The sequence below is a fragment of the Haematobia irritans genome, chromosome 2, assembly GCF_050003625.1.
Source record: "Haematobia irritans isolate KBUSLIRL chromosome 2, ASM5000362v1, whole genome shotgun sequence".
NCBI lineage: Eukaryota > Metazoa > Arthropoda > Insecta > Diptera > Muscidae > Haematobia > Haematobia irritans.
The window spans coordinates 69,924,075-69,937,793 of NC_134398.1; the positions used below are offsets into that span (position 1 = coordinate 69,924,075).

Consider the following 13,719-nt stretch of genomic DNA (forward strand, 5'->3'; position numbering starts at 1 on the left):
TTTGGAATTCGTTGTAGACTTTTATTACTTGATCGAGAGATGTGCCCAGGTGACGGCTGGATAGAGAAAGAGAAGGTGGAAAGTGAGCTCGCAGGCTACTAGATCAAAGAATAAAAGGACAGAAAAAAAAGCAGAGTTGCCACTTAGACTATTTTTTCCTTTAGCCTATTACATTATTTTCATTTAATCTATTACATCTTAACGGATATTGGAAACTTAAGAAGACAGAAAGAAATTCAAAATCTAGGAGAATACAATTATATCTATTTTAATTCAATCCAATGTAATTCATTTCAAATTGTTATATATATTAGACTTAATTAAGTAATGTGGTGTACTAGGAGAAAGTACATTAAACATTCTCCCCGGCTTGGGCGAGAAGACCAATTAAGGGTGGTCCAAGACTTCACTGAGTCGTTTGAGGGTTCTTATGGCAATCCGGAGAATGTGTACTGGGAGAGATCTAGGTATTCGTTGCCGTCCGGCTAATCGTATTTCTCTCATTCGTTCCTCTCGAACTTGTCGCCTAGCTTCGATACGATTGATTTCGTCTCTCAAATCTTCCTGTCTGTTCTGTGGCGCAAAGTGGTAACCGGGCTCATGATGATTGCGACCTCGCTCGATGTCGTCTAAGCTTACCCTCGGTATGGGATGTATATGTAGAAGCGAATGGTGTTCGTCGTTGCATATTTTACACCCGCTTTGAGAAGTACACTCGTATGTCCTATGTGAACGCGCCAGGCAATTGAAACAATATCCTAGGCGTCGTACTTCCCGTCGGCGAGCACCAACATCTAGGTCCAAAAAACGGCGACAGAATCGTAAGGAATGATAGCGCTCACACACTAAGCATTTGTGGAGGTCGGGGTTTCGAGGAGCCCTGTGGATATAAATAGAAAAAAAAAAATTGAGTATACCTATTACTAAAGCTAGCAGAAACAAATCATATTCCTGAGAGGAGAATTTTGAGGAGAACCAGCATAAACTAGTGGAGACTGGTGGAAGAGAAGAGAATACTTAGAGAAAAAACGCTAGGTGTCAGGTTGAAGAGGAGGTCAACGGAAATACTTTATGAGAAGTTTGTATACTTTTGAAAAATTATTGCGATGCTGAGGATTCATTGGATTTTATGGGCGGTTCGTAGAACAGAGGGCATATTTTTGTTATATCTCTGGTAATGGAGCCATTACTTGTGCGTATATCGACCACCCGAATAAGGCCATCACGTCCCTGATGCACAGCTTTAATACGACCTAGTTTCCATTCGCACGGTGGTATTTGATCATCCTTGATTACAACGAGTTGGTGGATTTTTAAATTCTCAGTTGGGTAGTGCCATTTATATCGTTGTTGCAATTCCTTTAAGTATTCATCCTTCCAACGACGAGCAAATTCGTGCTGTTGTGATTTCAGTTTATCCCAACGATCAGTGTATGACAAATTATCTTGCACAGTTTCTGGAGTGGCTACGAGAGGAGCACCTCGAAGAAAATGACCGGGTGTCAAAGCAAGCATCTCGAAAGGATCGTCAGTCATGGAAGATAGCGGGCGTGAGTTTAAAACGGCTTCAATTCTTGTAAGTAGCGTCGCAAATTCTTCGAATGTATATTTGTGATTCTGGGCAACTTTGCGGAAATGAATTTTGAAAGATTTTACCCCGGCTTCCCACAACCCTCCCATATGTGGGGCATTTGGGGGAATGAAAGACCATTCAAAACCGTATATTTCGTATTTCCTGGCGATATCCTTCGCGGCGGAATTTAGGAATGCTTTAAATTCGTACCTTAGTTTCCTTTCAGCACCGATAAAATTTGTTCCGTTGTCAGACATTATTTTCGACGGAAGACCTCTTCTTCCTACAAATCGGATAAACGCAGCGAGAAAAGATTCGGAGGAGAGGCTAGAACACAATTCCAAATGGATGGCTTTTGTACTAAAGCAGACGAAAACGCATACGTAACCCTTCTGATAGATAGCTTGTCTGAGGTTCGAGGCTTTTATAGTGAAAGGTCCTGCAAAATCTAAACCGGTAATAGTAAACGGAAGTGAAAATGAGCTTCGTTCCTGGGGAAGTGCGCTCATTTGTTGGGATAGGAGTTTCCGTTTGTAGATAGTACAAGTTTTACAAGACCGTATACATTTTTTGATCGCTGACCTTAGTCTAGACACGTAGTATTCCTCTCGCATAGATCGCATCAATAAATTATTTTCTGCGTGCAACAAAGTCAGGTGTAGATACGCAATGTACAATTGACAGAATCGAGATTTAACTGGCAAGATTATGGGGTGACGTTCGCTAAATCGTAAATTCGAATTAGCTATTCGCCCATTTATACGCATAATACCGCTGGGATCAAGATAGGGGTTCATTGAATAAAGTGAGCTTTTGCGATGAACTTGTTTAGACAATGTTAGAGCATTATATTCATGGGGATAATATTTCCGTTGTGTGACACGAATGAGCAAGTCTCTAGTCTCTTTAAATTCCTCGTGAGAGATTGTTAACGAGGAGGAGACTATTTGTCGTCGTGATGATTTGTAAAATCGCACTACATAAGTGATAACTCGTAAAGCGTGAGCCCAGCATGAAAACCTATTCAACATATCATCGCTGCTGTCACTTAAGTGAAATGTCTCAACCTTTCGAACTTCTGGCTAATTCGAATTTACTATTCGCCCATTTATACGCATAATACCGCTGGGATCAAGATAGGGGTTCATTGAATAAAGTGAGCTTTTGCGATGAACTTGTTTAGACAATGTTAGAGCATTATATTCATGGGGATAATATTTCCGTTGTGTGACACGAATGAGCAAGTCTCTAGTCTCTTTAAATTCCTCGTGAGAGATTGTTAACGAGGAGGAGACTATTTGTCGTCGTGATGATTTGTAAAATCGCACTACATAAGTGATAACTCGTAAAGCGTGAGCCCAGCATGAAAACCTATTCAACATATCATCGCTGCTGTCACTTAAGTGAAATGTCTCAACCTTTCGAACTTCTGGCGGATTTTCAACGAAGACAACAGATTTCGGCCAGTTTTCGGGAGGTTCAATAAGCCACTCCGGGCCGTGCCACCAAAGTGAGTTGTTCATAAGTTCCGTTGGAGAACAACCACGCGAACCCAGATCTGCCGGGTTTTCGTTAGAACGTATATGACGCCACGAGCGGTTTCCTATATTTCGTAATATTTTAGCTATGCGATTGGCTACAAAAGTTTTCCATGTGTGTGGAGGTTTTCCTAACCAACCCAAAGCAATAGAAGAATCGCACCAAAGAAATAATTCAACTTTGTTCAGGGAAATGTCTCTGAGAACATGTTTAATCAACTGAGAGAGAAGGACAGCACCACAAAGTTCTAACCGGGGTAAGCTGAGCGGATCAATGGGGGCTACCTTGGTCTTAGACACCAAGAGATTACTTAATACTGACTCTCCTGTGTCTACACGTAGGTACAGTGCAGCGCAATATGCCTTCTCAGAGGCATCACAAAATCCGTGAACCTGAGTTTTGAATTTGGGGGAGAAATGTATCCATCGAGGTATTTTTATTTGAGAGGTGTAATGAAGAGATTCTAAGAATTGATTCCATTTTAACAATGTATTCGGTTTTACATTCTCGTCCCATCCTGTGCCCTCTAACCACAAATGTTGTAGTAGAATTTTGGCCTGAATCACAATGGGAGAGATCCAACCAGCAGGATCAAATAATTTGGACACCGCAGATAAAATTTGTCGTTTTGTAGCGGATTGTGTGATTCTCGGGGGATCAATTTTGTAAGAAAAACCATCTTCGAGAGCATTCCATTGGACGCCCAAGGTTTTTGTTCCACTGGTTTCATAAAACTTGAGAAATTTTGAATCCAAAACTCTATCCTCGGCGACGGAATTGAGAATCTCCGCATTATTTGAAGTGATTTTCTTGAGTTGGAAACCAGCAGAGCTTAGCATTTCAAGTAGTTGGGACAAGGATTCTATCGCAGATTCTGGATCGTGAGCTCCAGAAAGTACATCATCCACATACATCTCGTTCCTAATGATTTGGGCGGCACGGGGATAAGAATCTTCTGAATCCTGAGCAAGTTGGATTAAGGTTCTTATAGCCAAATAGGGAGCACAATTCACTCCAAATGTCACTGTTCTAAGGGCATAATCTTTGATAGCACTTGTGGGTGAAGGACGGAAGAGTATTCGTTGGAAATGAGTGTCGTCGTCGTGGACTAATATTTGGCGATACATCTTCTCGATGTCGCCGTTAAAGACATACTTGAAAAGTCGCCATCTGAGGATAAGGGTCATTAGGTCAGATTGAAGGGTGGGACCAACATGGAGAACATCGTTGAGTGATGTGCCAGAAGTGGTTCGCTTTGAGGCGTTGAAGACTACTCGAACTTTTGTACTGACACTTTGTGGTTTGAGAACAGCATGATGGGGCAGATAAAAAGATCCAAACGAGCCATTAAGAGACGTTTCCCTCGAAGTAGTGGGTCTCATTTGATCAAGATCCAGATATTCTCTAAGGACATTGTGATAAGTCTGACAAAGTTCAGGTTTGTTCTGAATGGATTGCTCCATCCGAGCGTATTGGATGAATGCCTGAGTTCGAGAATGACCCAGAGGGGATCGGAATTGGTAGTCTTCCTTGAAAGGGAGACGAACAATGTATCGACCGTCCTGGTTCCGGACAGTGGTCTTAGTGTAAAGGGCTTCACAGAATTTATCAGAAGGGGAAAGCGCCTTTTCTTCCGGGACCTCTTCCTGCTCCCAAAACAAACGCAGCTGTTTGCTGACGGGGTCATCAGTAACATCTGTTACTTGAATGGAAAAGGAAGAAACAGACCGAGTATCGACTGGTCCACTAATTACCCAACCAAATATAGTCGCCTGAGCCAGAAGGGAATCACAAATATTCCTTACTCCATGAAGAAGTATCTGAGGGAGGATATTACTTCCTAAGAGCAAATCCACATGACCCGGGCGGTGAAATTGTGGGTCCGCCAAATCTAATTCTTGAACGTCAGAAACGTTAATTTTTTCTTTGGGAACAAAGAAGTTCGGCAAAAGCCGAGTGATTTTGGGAACGACAATAGCTTGGGTGTCAATAATAAGATCGTGAGATTGTGATAATAGGGAGAGGGAGCAAACATGGCTGGAATTGGCAACAACTTGTCCACCAACACCGCGAATCTCAAAATTCTTACTTTCAGTAGGAAGACAAATTCTCTGCTGAAGACTTCGAGAAATGAAAGTTTTCTCTGATCCTTGATCGAGAAAAGCACGGGCTTTAAATGTGTCTCCTCTGTGTTTAATGGTAACAATTGCCGTGGGTAACAAAGTGTTTTCTCTAGAGGAAGTCTCATTAGGAGAGGAAAAGTGTGCAGAAGTCTGCAAAACAGTAGCATTACCGGGTGAGCTAAATGTTTGGGACGAAGAGGTTTCAACTTGGTCTGCATCCGCTGACGCTGTTGTAAAATTCAACGTCGAAGACTGGGGATGCATTTCTGAGCCGGCAGGATTAATCGAAACTCTACTCTTCGGAAAGTGCAAAAGAGTATGATGATTCCTTTTACATTCAAGGCACACGAATTTACTCTTGCAGTCCTTTCGTACATGTCTATAGGAAAGACAATTGAGACATATATTGTTATCATTTACAAATCGGTTGCGAGATGGAGGGCTTAAATCTCTGAATTTAGTACAATCCTTGAGGGGGTGACTTAGGTCACAAAGCTTGCATTTGAGACTTGCGATGCCTTCGGTCTTGAAAGAGTTGACTTCGGCAGATCTCTTAGTGGGAAAAGATTTCGGACCGTGGATACTGTCAAGCCTCTCAACAATCTCGTATCGATTGGAGAGAAAACTGTCCATTTGGGACCATGTCGGAAGTTCTTTATGAGTATGGAGAGATTGTTCCCACAAAGACAAAGTTTGGTGCGGTAACTTACTCGAACATAAGTATACTAGAATTGGGTCCCAGTCTTCAGTAGAAATATCATGGGTCTTAAGGGCAGCGAGGCAATCGTTAATGGTTGACTGAATCCTTTGCAACGCTTCACCACTTTCTGACGAAATAGCTTTCAAGTTTAAGAGAATTTTTAATTGATTATCTACAAGTATCCTTTTGTTCTCATATCTTGCACGCAATGCTTCCCAAGCCAAAGCAAAGTTCTCACCGCATAACTGGTACTTCCTCACAATACCCGCAGCCTGACCGCTTACCTTGAGGCGAAGATGGTAAAGTTTTTGAACGGGAGTCAATTTGGGGTGATTGATATACACCGCGGTAAACATATCGCGAAAAGAAGGCCACTCCTCATACCCGCCTTGAAAATTCTCAGTATCGCATGGGGGGACCTTAATACAACTGAAGGATGAGTCTGAATTACCGAGTGGTAATGAAGCCTGAGATGGGTTAGGAGGAGCTATAAAAGTCTTCTGTGCGTCCATTATCTTTGCCTTACACGTGTGAAAAAGTAAGGTACAACTTCTGTACTTTTCCTTGGCAGCGGTTATGAATTCATCGGTGAATTTTCCCCCCTTAGTGGTGAAAATCTTTTTATAGGATGTTTGGACATTTGCCCACCTTTCATGTAAATCTTGAGAGGCTACTGTTAAAGAGGAGTCGGTATGATCCGTTTCTGGTCTCTCATCGAAGTCGGTACAAAACATGACCAGATCATCAGAAAAGAAAATAAAGTCTGCCTGTAAGTCGTCCATTCTGGGAGCGTATCCGTGGAAGAGAGACAGAAGAGACACAGTGTCAAGAGAAAATATATGCAGGTGAGAGTAGAGCAAAAGATTGCAACTTCACGATAAAACAAATACTCAGTCTTTCAAAAGTAAAACTCGAGGAAAAAGAGAAGATGCGGGGCCACGTTAATTCTTTTCGAGGGAATGAATCGTAGCGTGAAATAGTAGACGGAGTATATCCGTGGTAATATCTCTTGGGACTCAAACCGTTACACAACCAAAAAAGAAATCAGAATGCACCAGGGTTTCCGAGGATTGATTTCGTTGCATGCTACCGAAATGAGACATTGACTAGAGCAGGGGACCTAAAACCGGCAACTGGTACCAACCTTTGAGTCTGTTTCAACCTCACAAGCCATTTGAAGCCATGACACAAGCAAGCAAGTTTGAGCGCTGACCCCAGGACTGAAATTTTAGGCCTTATAGCGAGCAATGTTCAATTGGGTAGTCATTAACTAGTCGTTCCCCCAGCCAACCCGAGAGAGCAAACTTAACTTTGTTTAGCAGAGTTATAGAGACAAAATCTTGAGAGAAAAAAATATAGAAATAAATTGACGAGAAAATTTCGTATAGAAATAAATCCTGCAGAGACTTCCGCTTCTGAGACGAATTTCTATGGAAATCCAATTCCCACAGTACGCTCTTTAAAAAATGGAATCTCGAGAACACTTTCCCCAGGAATTAAAAAGGCTGAGAAACTCTTTCTATGGGAATGAGAACAAGAGAAAACTTTCCGTAGAAATAAAAATTTGAGACAATTTTCCTATGGAAACAAACCATGAGAAAGCTTTCTATAGAAATAAAATTTTGTGGAAATTTTCAATAGAAGTAAAAATCTTGAGAAGATTTTCTATAGCAATACTATTCCGAGAACCTTTTTATAAAGATAAAATTTCGAGACAGTTTGAGAAAAATTTCTACAGAAATGAAAACATGAGAAAACTTTCTATATAAAAAAAAATTGAGACAATTTTTCTATGGAAACAAACCATGAGAAAACTTTTTATAGAAATAAAATTTTGTGAAAATTTTCTATAGAATTAAAAAAACTTGAGAAGATTTTCTATAGCAATACTATTCCGAGAACCTTTCTATAAAGATAAAATTTCGAGACAGTTTGAGACAATTTTCTACAGAAATGAAAACATGAGAAAACTTTCTATAGAAATAAACGCTGAGAAAAAAAAATCTATAGAAATAAAAATTCTTAGAAAATTTTCTACAGCAATGAAAATAGAGCAAACTTTCTATGAAAATAAAATTTTGAGAACATTTTCTAGAGAAATACAATCTTGAGAAATCTTTCTGAAAAATTTGAGAAAATTTTTCATAGAAATATAATTCTGAAAAAAGTTTCTATCGCAATAAAATTTTGAGAAAAAAAGGGCAACTCTGAGAAAATTCTCTATCGAAACAAACTTTATTTTTATGAAAATAAAACAGTTTTCAGAAAACTTTCTATCGATATAAATCCATGAGTTTCCATAGAGATACAATTTTTGAGAACTAAATTCTTGAGAAATAAAATTTTTGAGAAAATTTTATATATAAATACAATTTTCGGGTAAAATCTTTATAAAATAGACATTTGAGAATACTCTTTGTAGGAATAAAATCTTGAGAAAATTTTCTATAGAAATTGAAATTTGAGAAATTTTCTGTAGGAAAAAAAAGAATTCCGAGATCACCAAAGGCAAATGTAGGCACGAAAAAACCACAACTTATCCATTAATGTAATTCGAATAATTCCTTAAATTGAAAATCGTACTGTGACAGCACATGTGACGTGTGAAATAGCCATTAATTAATTAATTCAATTCAGCACGAGCTCAAAATTTCTTCGTATCTAAGGCTTGTATCACAATATGTCGAAGCTCTTAGAGTACGGTACAATCATAACAGTTTCAACATATGTCCGAGATAACAGTCTCAACATATGCCCATAAACATAAATAAAATAAAATGAGTAATAACTAAGCACCACATTTGTAGGTAACCATCTTAACGAATTATTAGAATCACCAGGTACGGTTTTTAATTCCAACGAGAGGTGGCGCCACTATTTGTAACGAGATGGGCATATATATGACACATCAACGGAGTCTGTGCGACTCGTGGTTTCTGGTAACGAAACCCAATAAACTGTTCCAATAAGACCGTATTGAATACGTTCATATATGGTTGCCCCTGGCAACTAGTTCTCGTCTCTTACTCAAAATAGTACAAGAGTTCGGTAGCGTTATGACTTTGTAACTTCTGTTACTTTATTTTTGTATGAGATTCAATGTTATAATTCATTTATCGAATGTTGTCGAGAGTAATAGTATAAAGTTCAAAATTTGATGTAGATTAGTGTTACTGATTACAATTCTAACGTTGATGGTGGTATAGGCGGCTGTTAGGAGCGCAAAGCAATTTATGCTGGATCAATTAATTATTTAAAAAAAGATCTCAGATAATTATATTATTTTTCGGTTGCTCCCAATTTAGTAGCATATAAACAATAAAAAAAAAAAAAACAAAAACATGTTATGGACTTGCTCCTTTACAGCAGCCTATATGTGTTTTCGCTACCGTGGTCATTACCCAATCTCCTTATAATACATCAAACCAGCTGTGGGGTTTTAGGTGTTTCGTTGGTGTCATTTGCGGTACAACAAAGAAAAAGTGGCATACTCTTAGGAGCCTGCGATTAAAACAACCACTGGGAGATTGTAACGAAAACACTAAACTACTTTCTGAATAAAAATGGGCGGTGACTTACAGAACTTCCAAGAAATTGTACCAACTTTGCTGGACTACCGGTGCTGCTGTGGTCGTATCTGCCCTCAGTTGTCGAGATTATCTTGTGCCACTGCCGTTGAATGAGAAATGCTCACAATGGTTGCTGTAGTTTTATGCGTTCCATAAACCAAAACAAGTTTGCCCAAATGACTTACGGTGGCAAGAATCGTTGGCTTTCGTTCCCTTGCCTGTTGAGCTGGTGGATGGTGGAGTTCAGCAAAATGTACACTTAGGGGATGAACATATAAACACCGCAGTTGATGACATAGGCAACGGTGGCTGCGGCGTATGCCGCTACTGTCGGTGTTCGTTGTATGGGTAAAAGTCGTAGTTATGCGGTGTTGCTTGTGCGAATCGCGGAGATGGCTACGTAGATGTTGACAGACGTTTGGTGACCAGTTGCGCCGCCGTATACAAGTCTATACTGGTAAGACGATTTTGCAGCAATGTCAGACACACCGGCGCATATGTCCTCTTCTATCAAAACAAAATCAAACTTATTCGTGGTGGAGCTGGTGATGGATGAAGATTCGTGATTTGGTTGTTACGGTTAATTCTGTTTTGTATGTTTCACACCTGGAAAAAAGATTTGTTAGTACTTGGTATAGACTGGATATTTATATTTCTTTTCCCGGAGCAAATGACAAACAAATTCAATAAACCGTCCCACAACCATACATTGCAACCGAGAAACGCTTTTGTCGGTCGAGTCGGGTTGATTCGTGTTGGTTTCTCCTCAGTATGCTATCTAGCAGCTGTTCAATTAGGGCTTTTGTAATGCTTTACTCTAAAGGAAATAAACTTACTGTTGATTTGGATGATTTTTCGTCGTGTTATACACAGGTTCCACTAACGACTCCTGGGGCCTAACCTCGAACTTAGTGGCTACCTTCAAGTGCACCGTGGAAACTTACTCGCGCCCGGCAAACTGCAACAAATATCTATTCTCTTAGTAGGAATATACCACCAGTTCGTCGTGAGGGACATGTGAGATATTTGCTTTTTCCTCGTCCAATTGTTAGGTTGTTAGGTGATGGTGGTAAAAAGTATGGCCCAATTCTTCTTGAAAGTACCACACGACGGTTAGGTTACTGACGTCCCCTGAATCGTACTGCTGAAAACTAAAGGTTGGATTTGATGCAGTCCGACGGCGTCGTATAAAACAAACCTTGGACACACGTGCAGGGTGGTTACGTAACGTTACCCCTGGTAGATGCCTCCAATCCTTACCAGAAATGTTAAATCTGTCGTTGTACGCCCAACGTTATTTTCTTCATTTAACTCGTACGGATTGATACTCCCTTCGTACGGATTACTATCAACTTTTCTGCGTTCGCTCACTGTACCTTTTAACAAACTTTATTGTCACGTCTCAAATCTCAATTAATTATTATTTTTTTTCTTCCCAGTACTACCAACATTGAAAATGTCAAGTTAGTTATTATTTTTTTTTTATGACAGCCTACCATAACCATTCACAATAGGACACCTCAAAAGAACGTTGCCACTGTAAATTTGTGGGGATTATCCAAAACGGTCGGGTGAATAGAATTGCTCAAATAATTTAACTTGTTTTTTTTTTTTTATTAAAGGACTGTAGCGATTAACCAATGGTTACAAGAGAGGTTCGAAGGACCATGATGAGTCGTTTGAGGAATTAGAGATGTGAACTTAGGTTCATACGAGTTGGGTAAAAGCCAGAAAAGAGAGCGAAGGTGGAGATGGGTCTTTAAAGGCAAACGGGGACCTTAGACATCGATATGGTATTATTAAATCAAAGGGAAAACCAAATCACTGTGACATTGAGCTCAGGCTCACTGGATAATCATGAACTCCACACACGAACGGTTACTTACATATTTCGCTATCAAAAAATGATCAAAGTAAAAAACCACGGGAGGTTTGGAATTCGTTGTAGACTTTTATTACTTGATCGAGAGATGTGTCCCAGGTGACGGCTGGATAGAGAAAGAGAAGGTGGAAAGTGAGCTCGCAGGCTACTAGATCAAAGAATAAAAGGACAGAAAAAAAGCAGAGTTGCCACTTAGACTATTTTTTCCTTTAGCCTATTACATTATTTTCATTTAATCTATTACATCTTAACGGATATTGGAAACTTAAGAAGACAGAAAGAAATTCAAAATCTAGGAGAATACAATTATATCTATTTTAATTCAATCCAATGTAATTCATTTCAAATTGTTATATATATTAGACTTAATTAAGTAATGTGGTGTACTAGGAGAAAGTACATTAAACACCGTCCATTCCAAGAAACAATCAACACACGACTGACGCGCAAATTGAAAATCGTGTGTACCTGCTCAATGTTTTTATAAAATTCTTTTCGCTGCAAAAAAATTAAATGGTCACGAAAACAATGTACATGGTCTTTATGGCCATGTCTATACGTAACCTATAAAAATAGACATGTCTATACGTAACCTATAAAAATACTTTTCTCTCTGCAAAAAAGGAAATAAAATGAAATGGTCAGGTACATGATTTTCCCGACCATATAATGGTCTCAAATTCTATAATTTAAATAATAGAACATGTTTGCGGCATTTGAGATCCATTTAAATGCTTATTGCTAACATATATTTTTCTCCGCTCGAAAATTATTTTTACAAGGACAAAATATATGGTTTTCGCGACAATTACATGATCTATATAAGCATTAAATGGATGCGGCAACCATGTCCAAACATGTTTTTTCTGTGCGTGTACCCACATTTTCCTTATAAAAACCACTGCTAAGACGAAAACTTGTAAAAATAACTCCAATTTTCCTATATTTGTAATACGTATCTATCGACCGATAAATCATAAATTTACCTAAAAATTGCTTCAGTTTTAAATGTTTTCCATATTTATACCCTGCTCCACACTGTCTACGGAAGTCTAACAAATTTTGTCCAGATCGAGTCAGATTTAAATAAAATTTTAAAGTTGAGTACCATTGGTAAATAAATAAGAGTATTATAGCCAAATTTGAGAAAATCGAGCGATGTATATATATGGGAGCTATATCTAAATCTGACCCAATTTAGATGATATTTTCCACGTATAATTGAAACCACAGAAGGTGACCTTGTGCTAAACTTTAGTAAGATCAATTAAGAAATGAGGCCTCTATGGTCAAACATAAGGTTATTAGGGGCAAATTTTTCAATTTCGGGCGATACATATATATGGGAGCTATATCTACATCTGAACCGATTTCGATGAAATTTTTCACATATAGTTAGTGGTATAGAAGATTACATTTAGCCAACTTTGAGTACTATCGGTTGATAAATAAGTGTTTTTATAGCCAAATTTAGACAAATCGGGCGGTATTACTTTTTGCCAAATTTGATGACTATCCGTTTGTCGAAATCGAGCGACACATATGGGAGCTATATCTAAATTTGATCCAAATTCAATAGCGTTCGTCCTTGTGCCCAAAAACAGCCTCTACCAAAATTTCATCCAAATCGGTTAATAATTGCGACCGGAATCCTGTGAACAACAAATACATGGACGGACGGACGGACGGACACCAAGCGCTAGATCGACTCAGGAGGTGATTCTGAGTCGTTCGGTATATATTTTATGGGGTCTAAAATCAATATTTCTGGCAGGCACATTTTTTGGCAGATCAAAGTTATTATACCCTGACCACCATGTGGTTTAGGGTATAATAATTGGATCAATTAATTTCGTGATTGAATCAGATACATTTTTTTTGTGTGAAGTCGAAAACTCTCAAAAATGATTCAAATTTACCTATACTCCAATTCGTATATATCGACCTATAAATCATAAATGCAGATTTGCGAAATTTTATGCAATTTAAATATTTCCAATATTGTTTGGTAATATTGTAATCCGCCTCGGTCATTAACCAATTTAAATTTTTACTCTATACATTTTGTAAAAGTTTAAAAAGTTTTGTCCAAATCGGTTCATATTTAAATATTTTTATATGAAAATATAAACCATTATAACAAATTTGAAGACGTTAAAATGGTATCAAAAATGTTGGTATATATGTATATTGGTGAAGGGTATAATATAGTCGGCCCCGTCCCACTTTAGACTTTCCTTACTTGTTTCAATTAGTAAAGTTTCAATGCGTTTGATCAAAGTCTTCCAACAATGTTGTTTCGAACATACATAAAATCAGCTGATTTTAAAGAA

General features: G+C 38.6%; 1 protein-coding gene across 8 annotated transcripts; it reads right to left on the reverse strand.

The window, feature by feature from the left end:
* LOC142225459 (uncharacterized) lies at nt 1–11,787 on the reverse strand. Of its 8 annotated transcripts, none has more exons than XR_012719288.1 (4): nt 10,765–10,954; nt 10,341–10,655; nt 9,515–10,110; nt 245–880 (listed from the first exon to the last, which is right to left on the reverse strand). XR_012719288.1 is itself a non-coding variant. In XM_075295215.1 (2 exons), coding segments are annotated over exons 1-2 (495 nt in total). In that variant the 5' UTR covers nt 11,393–11,787; the 3' UTR covers nt 245–387. The 8 variants fall into 8 exon arrangements, 1 of the variants encoding a protein (XP_075151330.1); XR_012719291.1 differs by having other exon boundaries at nt 10,341–10,645; nt 10,703–10,954; XR_012719289.1 differs by having other exon boundaries at nt 10,703–10,954.
* Between the last annotated feature and the right edge of the window lie 1,932 nt (nt 11,788–13,719).